The sequence below is a fragment of the Chelmon rostratus genome, chromosome 7 (assembly GCF_017976325.1).
Source record: "Chelmon rostratus isolate fCheRos1 chromosome 7, fCheRos1.pri, whole genome shotgun sequence".
NCBI classification, from domain to species: Eukaryota; Metazoa; Chordata; class Actinopteri; order Chaetodontiformes; family Chaetodontidae; genus Chelmon; species Chelmon rostratus.
The window spans coordinates 10786584-10797423 of record NC_055664.1 but is presented as its reverse complement, the minus strand read 5'-3'; the positions used below and the strand labels follow the sequence as shown (position 1 = coordinate 10797423).

At 43.0% G+C, this 10840-nt stretch overlaps 1 protein-coding gene across 3 annotated transcripts in view; it reads left to right on the top strand.

Annotated features, from left to right (window-relative positions):
• Positions 1–8082: 8082 nt before the first annotated feature.
• The window catches only part of veph1 (ventricular zone expressed PH domain-containing 1), a 68614-nt gene continuing 65856 nt past the window's right edge, over positions 8083–10840 (top strand). For all 3 annotated transcript variants that reach the window (XM_041940440.1, XM_041940438.1, XM_041940439.1), the window contains exons 1-2: positions 8083–8220; positions 8371–8589. In XM_041940440.1, coding sequence (XP_041796374.1) covers positions 8083–8220; positions 8371–8589 — 357 coding nt within the window. The remainder of the gene's footprint in view (positions 8221–8370; positions 8590–10840) is intronic.

The following is a 10840-nucleotide window of genomic DNA, read 5'->3' as shown; positions in this document are numbered from 1 at the left end:
GACTGGAGGCGCTGAACGAAGCTCCACATCCAGCGTCCGTGCGTCCTCGTCCTGCACGGAGCGGGTAAGCTGACCGACGCTGTAGGTGTTGCAGGATTGAATCAGGTTTGGGTTTTTCTTGTTGCATGGCATTCTGTCACTAGAGGCAGAAACGCGTTGCCGGGCTGAAATCCATGAATGCCACCCGCATTCCTTGATGTCGGGAAAGTTGACTGGATGAGGTGAAATCGGCGGCCAAAGCACCGATGTGTCTCAATCTTACCTAATCGCTCACCAGATACCTTTTAGTTAGGAAATGCAAATAGGAATGCACAGAGGAGCGCGCAGGTGGACTGGAGAGGTGTGTTGTGGGTTGTTGCCACAAGCACCGAATGTAATATAGGATTAAATACTTATTAGTCTTTGCATATGCTGACAATGTAGGCTATTTACGGGCAACACATATTATCCTTGTAGAAATAAACTGTAGCGGTAAGGTTAAAAGTGCGGTGCAGCCATACATGACACATTACAGTAAATCATTTTAGGTTTCGCTGCAAAAAATTGCGGTATCCCAGACTACTTATTTTAGACCTGCTTTACTTCCATGTAGTCTCTCCTCCCCTCTCCGTCTGTTTCGGTTTAAATACAGTGGAATGTGCTCTGAGAGCTTGAAAGGCAAGTTCAGTGGCATTACTCGCATTTATTCTGTGCATCTCCTCTCTTAAAGCTCTATCTAAATCTACTGTTGCTCCACCCGTGAGTGTGTGTGTGGTTACATGGAGGGGAGGGGAGGGGGGGGATCCTCAAGGTCACAGACTTCTGAGATAGACAGATGTTGATGTCCCAGGAAGGAGGGGCATGAGAAGGATTGTCCTGAACTTGAGCTTATTTTTCTGCATTATTTTTATAAAATAGCTATTAAATGCTCTTTGTATGTAATGAATTTGATGTAAAACTGCCGTTAACTTCATTCAAATGGCAGCCTGCAGACTATTTATTCATTCATGTTTTCATTCCAGCCAAATCTGTGGTGTTCAGGTGGAGGCTGCCAGTCTATTGCCAATTCACTTGCTTCTCTCCAGACTGTTATCACCTTAATGAAATATTACTATAATTTATTGTCGTTAAGAGCATATATTCATAGGATTTATACTGGATTGATAGTCTTTAATTTGCTTTGGATGTGATTTGGTGAAAAAAGATGGCTAATCTGAGTTTATGTGGCGTTATCTTTTGGCATCTTTCCTATCCTTGCTCTGATGGCATTTGGATGATTTTCAGCTACCAAGAAGGAAGTTGGGTATATCATTAAGAAACTACACGATGTATTAGGACACCAGTTTCCCATGATGTACACCGAGCAAGTGAAAGCAGTAATTCATCAGAGGTCGAACCACCTTTCCAGCCCACTTACTCACTCAGGAAGCAGGAAACCTAGATAATGTGGCGGATGCAAGATATGAAACGATTTCTAAACTTAGAAACATATTAAACATGTATTGAGGATGTTTGAAAAGCTGCTCACTATTAAGAATGAGGTCCTACCATTTAATGCACTGAATTTATTCCTTTAAGGCTGCACTCCTGAGTCAGACCCGTACGCTGAAACCAGAACATGCTTCCGTTCAGCTCTCAGGGCGAGACTCTTAGAGTTTGGGCTGCGGAAGGCAGAGGGGAGTAATGAATAATGAATGGCTGAGAAAACGTGTGTGAATGTTAGTTGGCCGAGTGTGGCGGTAATGCACTATACCACTATCTCCTCTCCGCTGTGGAAATCCTCTCAGCAGTCGCGAGTCTCGCAGCACGGCAGATCCAAACTTGAGAGCAAAGCGGAACCCCTCCCTCCACACTTGGATTCACTGGCATTTGACACAGTTAGGCCCGCAGAGACTCAGACACACACACACACACACTTACATGCACACCTATGAACTCAAACACACAGTGAAGTCAGTTTGGAATCAGTCTATAAAGACCTTTTTTTTCTGTCTGGGATTCAAATTAGTTTCACCTTCGAATCCAGCACGGTGAGTCCCAAAAGATATTTCTGTGTGACCAATCTGGGTTAAAGCTGAGACTTTTTAAAGAAAAACTTTTGGTTTTGCAGAGTGAGACAGGTACCGTTTATGCAACATACATTATGCCTGTAGGATTTCAGTGATAGGACTACTTAGCAATAGAGCCAAAACAATTAATCGATCAGTCCATCAAGAGGATAAAAGGCCAGACGTGCGTATCAGATGGATCACTCTGTGTGTCTTAACAGTCTTAGCTTATCTCTTTGCTATTCATAACACATCTGCTCTGTCTGCATTAGTCAGTGTGACATCCATAAGTGCCACATTAGATGTTCCTGTGGTCTGCCTCTGGTTTCTCTTATCAGGTCCACAGTGACCGCTCTCCAGAGAGAGAGTGATATACTGGCTTCCCCCTCGTGCTCACTCACTCTCTGCCTCTCCATATTTCCCATTCTGCGTGCCTTTATCTCTCAATGTCTTCAGTGTGTTTTACAGTCGCTATTTTCTCCAGCTCCTGTCATACTGTAATTCCCAATCGATGCTCCACAGCTGCATAACTGCAGGGTATAAATAATGGAGAACTTTCCCTTTCTCCCACACACACATATACACACATAATACAGTGCACTCCTACAGTATGTTCCTAAGCTAAACCTCGAGGGTCTATCTTTCAAGAAGACTTAACTGAGTTCTCTGCAGCATTGTGGACCTATTTCCAAAGAGGTCTCCAGGGAATCTCTTCTTTGTGACTTATTCATCTTACTTATTCATGAAATTCATGGCATCAGTTATATAACTGATTGGCCCAGTTATAGGGAATAACTACCAATGTAACCAGCCTTTAATCGTACCATTAATATGCACAATGGGTTTCTGCTCAGGATGATATTGGAGGACCAAAACAGGAGGTATTACAGTATGGCATGTTTTGAATGGTCCATGTACGGAGGCCTTTTGGCAGATTAGAACTGTGACAATTAGAGTTGTCGATCAGCAGAAAGATAATGTGCAATAATTTTGATGATAGAGTAAAAGTAAAAAATTGAAGTCATTTTTTAAGCAAGAATAACAAATATTTTCTGGTTTGAGCTTCTCCAGTGTGAACATTTGCTGGTTGTCTCTGTTTTGTGTAAAACAGAAATAAAAGCAGAATACCTGAGCCTTTCCAGGATGCTCCTTTCATACCCAATCATGAAACTATCACCTGTTACCAATCAACCTGTTTACCTGTGGAATGATCCAAACAGGTGTTTTTGGAGCGTTCCACAACTTTCCCAGTCTGTTGTTGCTCCTGTCCCAACTTGTTTGAAACGTGTTGCTGCATCAAACTCAGAATAAGCAGATATTTACAAAAATCAATGAAGCTGATGAGGCTGAACATTAAATATATCTTTGTACTGTTTTCAATTAAGCATATGCCAAAAAGCATTAGCAAGTTGTCACATTTTGTTTAATTTATGTTTTACACAGCTTCCCACCCTTTTCGGAATTGGGGGTTATATCTGAGGTTGTATATAAAATATTTGTCAGATTACTCGATAATAAAAGTTAATATGCCACTGTCAGAGGATAGGTACAATCACAAAAGAGCAAAACACCAAAGCTTGTAGCCCCAGTAAGAGCAAACATGGTCAGTGAAAGTCCAGAGGATGTCTTTTCAAAGGGCTCCTGATTGCAGAGTGATGGCCAGTTACCTTTTTTGTCTTTATCTTAATGGTGTTAGACGAGGAACTTCAAAGAGATTTTTTTTTCTTTGAAAAGCAGCGTTCCAACAGGGTTCAGGCTGCCTCCACTCCAAACCTCCCCACTCTCCCCCAGTCTCAAATAATAATTATGTGCATAAATAAACAGAGAAAGAAAGAAAGAAAGAAAGAAATCGACCAGGGAACTTCTGTTGTGTGGCAGACAGACAGACGGACGGACGGACGGACGGACAGACAGACAGACAGACAGACAGAAAGAAGGAAAAGATGAGAAAAATATTTTTTCCTCATTCTGCTTAGCTCATACTCAGACAGATATGAAGCAGTAATGTAGAGAAACAGTGGAATGCAGGACTTTTCTTCTCCTGTTGTCCCCCTCTGTCTCTCCCTTTCACCCAGCTCCTTTCTGAAGTATTTCTGTGTGAATGTGTGTGTGTGTGTGTGTGTGTGTGATGTCTTGCAGGCCAAGCAGGTGCACCTTACACAGAAGGATAGGGCCGACTGAGCAGAGAGAGAGAGAGAGAGAGAGAGATGGGGGAGGGAGGGAGGGGTGGTCTGTCTTATAGGTCATACAAAAGAGCCAGTGTTTTCTCTCTCACAGCGCTGAGTGAAGACAGCAGTGGCAGCGGTGGAGGCCCTTCGCTCACATTGTCCTCACTTAGCCCCTTACCCTCTCATCGGCCTCCCCCAGCACACACCCCCCAGTCACCCCTCACCCAGTGGCCCCCTCGCAGCTCTCCTGCAACATGTGGGTGCCTGCCAGAGCTTTACGTTCAGCCGAATTCCACTGGAAGAATGTAGGCTGTCAAAGCGTGTGTGACGTGTGACTGACAATACACCGGCAAGAAGAACAGAAAAAGTGCAACTCACATGTGTTGTTCAGTGAAATATGAAGCATTTAAATTGTGTACCACAGGATACAGGTGATAACTGCATTTACATTGTGTGTGTGTGTGTGCGTGTGTGTGTGCGTGTGTGTGTGTGTGTTAAGAGGCTGCATTCCTGAGCTTGCTGAGCCGTAGCTGGGTGATTAATAGTAACTAGCTGATTGTTTAAGAACTGAAATTCCTCAGACCCATTTTTTCCTCTGCTTTTTTTTTTTTTACACACGCACACAGACACACACGTACACACACACGAACACACACACATTGCGCTCAGTCAGTCAGGCGGGCTGTGACATAGTGAGAGCAGGGAGGCTAGAGAGTAAATAAACACAACAATTCGCCAGTGAGGAGAGAGAGGAAGGCATGTGTATATATATTACACTGTATGTGCAAAGGTGTGTGTGTGTGTGCATGTGTGTGTGTGAGAGAGAGCATTGGTGAGGCATTCAGGTAGAATAATGGAAGCTCAGTATGCGAGTTGTCTGCAGGTTACACAGGGAATTCAGGACACTGAAACATTATCCACCTCTGGCTTTCTCTCTGCTGCTCGCTGTCTCTCACTCTGAGTGTGTGTGTCGATCCTCTCCATCTCTCCCGCTGCCTCTTTATCTTCTTTTCTTCTTTCTGAATTTCTCTGTTTCCTGGTAAATGCATATTGTTGCCCCCTTTACTGATTGGTTTTGGAGTATATGCTGTTCTGCAGCGCCACAAACTGCAGCCTCGAAAATGATCTGTACTTAGTAAACTGGCAATTGAGGTCATATAACTTTTTATGTCATAAAGTTCAAGAGTAGATATACAGTATATGTATGTAGGAAATGTTGCAGGTAATTGGTAATGATGCCTTTCCAACACACACATGCTGTACCTCAACCATGCACAGAAATAGCTCTGATTGTTGCTCTTCTCAACAAGGATAATAGATGTGTGTGTGTGAGATCCTGTCTGTGTGTGACAGATAAATCTCTGCTTTGTATTTATGGTTGTTTTTGTTGTTTTGGTCCCAGCAGCCTGGCTTTGACCAATAAGAATTCCTGATGTGGTATCCTGGCAATGGGCAGCTTTCCATGGCCATCACCGGCTTGGCAGGAGAGATATCGGGCTCCCAAGTGCTCCGCTTTGTGCCGTCCTTTGGTCGAGCTTGGGCTCGCTCCAGAGTGACTTTCAGAGAAATGGTGTGAGGACGAGATGACGTCTGATTGTAGAGGGAAGCGGGTGCAGGGAGCTCACAATGACACAGATACATACGCTTAGCTGCTCATCATCTGAGAGGAGGCAGCAGGCAAGCTGGGTGGCTGCTTTGAAGAGTGTGTGCGTTTCCTACTTGCAAAATATTTCTCTGAAGGCATAGGAAGATGCAGTTAGTGTGTGTGTGTGTGTGTGTGTGTGTGTTTAGATTTTTATGTGGGAGGACAGATATGCTTGTCATTGTGTGAAGCCAGAGATATAAAACTCTTTCAGAAACAAGCACACATAAATTTTGCATGTGTGTGTTCATATGTGTGTCTCTAAAACTCCCCTCTGCCCCTCTGCTGCCCCTCGTAGAGTTAATGTTTTAATGTTTGATTGAGTTTCACAGACACAGGGATAATGGTTAACGTAGTGCCTTTGAATTCCCACAACTCTGACTCCATTCATAATATGGCTGAGTACTGAGAGAGTACTGTTCATTCTTATCAAAGCATTAGCTGTGTGAACCATTGTATTGTATCGTAGTAAACACTAATACTGTAATGAATAAAGCCTATTAAGGATCTAACTAATGATGCATTACTTGAATGCAAAATAACATTTTTAAGATTCGTCATGTAAATTCTGTTTCAGGCATTTAGGCGACATGGCTCATAAGTTTTATTTGAACCCACCACAATGTAGAATATGCTTTGGACTAAAGACTGTAACTTCACCCAGAATGTCACTGAGGCTGCACAGTTTAAACAAACACCTCTGTCAACTGGAAACTGTAGTCACACATTCCCAGAGTACATGCATGTGTGTGTGTGTGCGTGTGTGTGCACGCACACTTGTTTATTTGTACTTGCTACATAGTAAGGACCGGACGTTTATAACCTACAGAGTGAGGACATTTTTGGAGCGAGAGTACATTTTCCTTACAACTTCAACACTTGGTTTTAGGGGTTAGGTTAGAGTTAGGTTTAGGTTTAGCGTAGGGTAAGGGTTGGTTGTGCATGCATTATCAGTGAGTATCCTCACAAGGATACAAGTACATGTACGTTTGTGTGTGTGCATTTTGGTAGGTCTGTATGATTAAGTAGCAGATATGTCTCACATTTCCATTTCCGTCATCACATAATAACTTACACTTGCTGCACCGGCAGAAAGAGGAAAACAGAAGGAGAGAAAAAGATTTTAAAAGGAAGAGGGATGGACGAGGGGAGAAGCACGGTAGAGGAGTGTTTGGGCAGATATTTTAAGACAATTAAAGCATTGTTGTTGACTCTTATTGTCACGTGAAACCACCACCAGCAGACATTTTGAGATATAAGCTTATTTGCTTTCTTGCTGAGAGTGTGCATTAAATACGAAGCTACCGCAAGCATTTGCTTAGCTTAGCATAAAGACTGGAAATAGTCTGGCTTTGTTTGAAGGAAAACAGTTCACCTGAAGCTCACTCACATCTTTTTTTCTGTTACCTTTGGGCTCTGCTAGCTTTTTTCCCCTGCTCCTTGTCTGTATGCTGATTAAATCGGCTGCTTGTTGGTTGCTTCATATTTAAGAGCAGCATATGAGAGTGGCATCAATCTTCTCATCTAACTCTTTGGCAGAAGGTATTTAAGTATGCTTCCCAAAATGCTGAACTCCTCCTTTAATACTGACTTGCATCCATTTCTGTCTGTTTCTCTGTTGTCAAAGTTATCCAAGTATGTTTCTTGAGAAAAAAATCCCTAATTAAACTTCTACAGCTTCTGTCATTGGCTCAGAATGGATTTTCTCATTCTTATCTCCTCAATCTATTTCTTGCCAGAATGTGATTTTGTATACAAAATGAACATCCCAGCATTTACTTCTATTTAGTTCATTTAATCCTCCTCTCTCCCCCTCAACAGGACTCTGTGGAAAGACTGCCTTCTCCAGAATATGCCTTGTCTCCATGGTAACAGGCCTGAGGCAGACCCAGAAAAACATTTGGCCAAACTCGTCCACTCTTGTCCAGCCTACCTGATCCTGGACTGTACTGAAGAGGATTCCTACAGAAATTCTAAATACTTTAGTAATCTTCTCTGTTAATCCGTGTAGAAAAATGACCAAGTGAATTCAGTTCCTAAAATACTGCCTGAAACTTAAGTTGATGTAATTTTAGAAGGCATCACGTTCTACTTGTTGGGATCCCAATGCAGACGACTCTGTATAGTCTCTTAAAAAAACATTATGTCAGGGACATAATTTCATGCTCATTCTCCATTAAGGGATCTTAAACTGAGCAGCACCAGTCTCACACTGGTCTGAAAGAAGCCCTATACAAGGACCAGGATGCACCAGCTGTTCAGCCAGGTGCTGGGGCAGAGGGATCTGTCCAGAGCGGGGGATCTGTTTTCTCTGGAGGACGCAGAGATAGAAGACTGTCTGTCTCAGGCTCTGGACCAGATCAAGGCCATCTCCTGCTCACCGGTCAGTAGGCAGAACCAACACGCAGAGATGATATTTATTTATTCCAAAATATTACAGGGCAAATGTCAGTTTAATTTATTATTCATGTTCTTATCCATAATTCATCTCATTGTCCTTGATTTATCATTGCATCCTCTTACTGTGCGACAGGACTATTTGACCAATGACAACGACCAGGCTGTGGTGGAGATTTGCATAACGCGCATCACCACGGCCATAAGGGAGACGGGCTCCATCGAGCGACACAGCATGGCGCTGGTGGGGCTGTGGGAGTCGTGTCTGGAACATAACCTCACCCCGCAAGGTGAAAATACAGAGGACACGCCGCATGCCAAGATAGCCTCCGACATCACCAGCTGTATCCTGCAGGTACACACACGCACACGCACACACACACACAGATACATGCCAGACATTGTTCTGTAGTGTTGTATTCCAGAGAAAAGTACTCCTCTAACTGTTTTACCTGAAGCGCAAACTGCAGATATAGAACATACCTCTGTTATGAAACAGAGAAGGGACATTACTACACTTACAACAGTTATGAACATTACAGTGGCGGCCGTGGCACTGCTGGTGTGAAAAAAGGAAAGGTATTCATAATGCAGAGTGAGTGTTGGTACTATTTATTATATTGTTGAATTGTTATATATATAGTAGCTTTTTACTGTTGTAGTTGCTCAAGGTTGATCGAGTTTGAACTATTTTACATACTGTTGGGTAGTTCCATCAATAACAGTGTATATACTGTGTTTATAAGTGTGAGCACAACCAAGGAATGAACCTCTGAGTTTGTTTCATCTGTAAAACTGTTTGTTAAGACCATCCAGTATCTCAGAGGAAAAAGCAATGATTAGGGACATGCTGTGAAAAGAATATAAATTCAAGTAGCAAAACATTATTTTCGACCTGCCCGGGGTGTCCCCTGCCTTCGCCCGAGAGACAGCTGGGATAGGCTCCAGCCCCCCCGTGACCCTGCAAAGGATTCAGCGGTGTATAGATAATGGATGGATGGATGGAAAACATTATTTTTCGACTTTTCTGTCACATCAGTCAACTTGTGACCTGTCAGATTTATCTTACGACCCCCTCAGTGGGTGCTGACCTCCAGGTTGGGAACTAGGATTGGGCAATATGTTAACATTTTCCAGCCGGTGTGTCCCCAGTGGTTGTTTTACAGCTGTGACGTATGTGTGATTGACGTGTTTGCTATATTTATTAAACAGAAGAATATAACTGTAAACCGTCTGAATTCAAGAAGAGCTTAATTGGCAAGTTAACTCAATGTAAAACACACTTCATTCAAAACTCACCAAAACCGCTGTGGTTACTCCTGTGTTCCATCACAGACTCTGGTTTGGTTGAAAAAAACCCTTAATGCACAGTTATGAGTTAGATGTGACTATATTCTGGCTCCAGATGCTGTCTCCCCCCCCCCCTACTACTTTGGCATACAGTCGTGCTGCAGTTAACAGGCATAAGCTACAATTTTTCATGTATCTAAAACAGTAACCGTAATCAGGTTGAAGGCATTCTGGGTAGTATAATTAAATTGGGAAGGTTGAGGGAAAGTGGGTACATAAGTATAAATTATAACATCCATCATGAAACGTATTCAAAGATGGATTTTTGCTTTAAGAGCAAATATAGTTTATGTAATCACTGCCGGGGGTCTTTAAAATGTAAATCTAAATCTTTCCCCATCGGACCTCCACAGCAAAAAGGATTACAGTAAAAGCAAAGGGACTCTCTCTCTCTCTCTCTCTCTCTCTCTCTCTCTCTCTCGCTCTTAACTTCTCCCTCTCTCCATTTCCTGTGGGAATGGGAATGTGCTTAATACCATCGTAATGAGACTGATTCTTGATGAAAGGCACGCACACACACACACACACACATACACACACACACACACACACACGCATGTAGAGGTGAGACTAAAAGCTCTGGCAGCTCTGACAGCAGCAGCTCCGGGCTCTTATGTCCTGACTCCAACAGTTGTCAGCAGAGCACTTCTCTCCTCACTCTGCCACCGCTTCTTTGTCTCTCTCAGTCTGTCCCTCTCTTGACTTCATCCTGCCCACTTTCCCTGCCTCGCTCGTTCCGTCTTACCTTCTCTTCCCCTCTGACTGTCTTTATCCCTCCTCTGATCTCCTCTGCTCTCTCTGTCTTCCTGTCATGTTGAATCCAGAGATGCACCAACACTCTTCTCACCCTTCCACTGAAGCTCCCACAGAGAGGAGGAGAGAAGTGAGCGACAGACTGTTTGGAAGAAGGGTTTTCATTTGCACACTGCTTGTGTGCAACACACACACACACACACACACACACACATAGAATCATGTACCTACAGATTTCTAGCTTGTGACAGTCTCTTGTGTTTTTGTTTTTTTATAGCCTGCCCTATCTGTGCTGCACTCCACATTTAAGGGGACTCCCCCTAATAAGATTAAAAAAAGAGAGAGATCGGACAGTTAAATAAAAATGTACATCCATAAGATGAAAAATGCACAGTGTATGAAGATTAAAATGATTGCCTGCCAAAATAATGCACTGCAATGTGGATTGATAGATAGTTTGATGGATCTTCCTCATTGTTGGAATAATAAAGTTTTTGTGGACA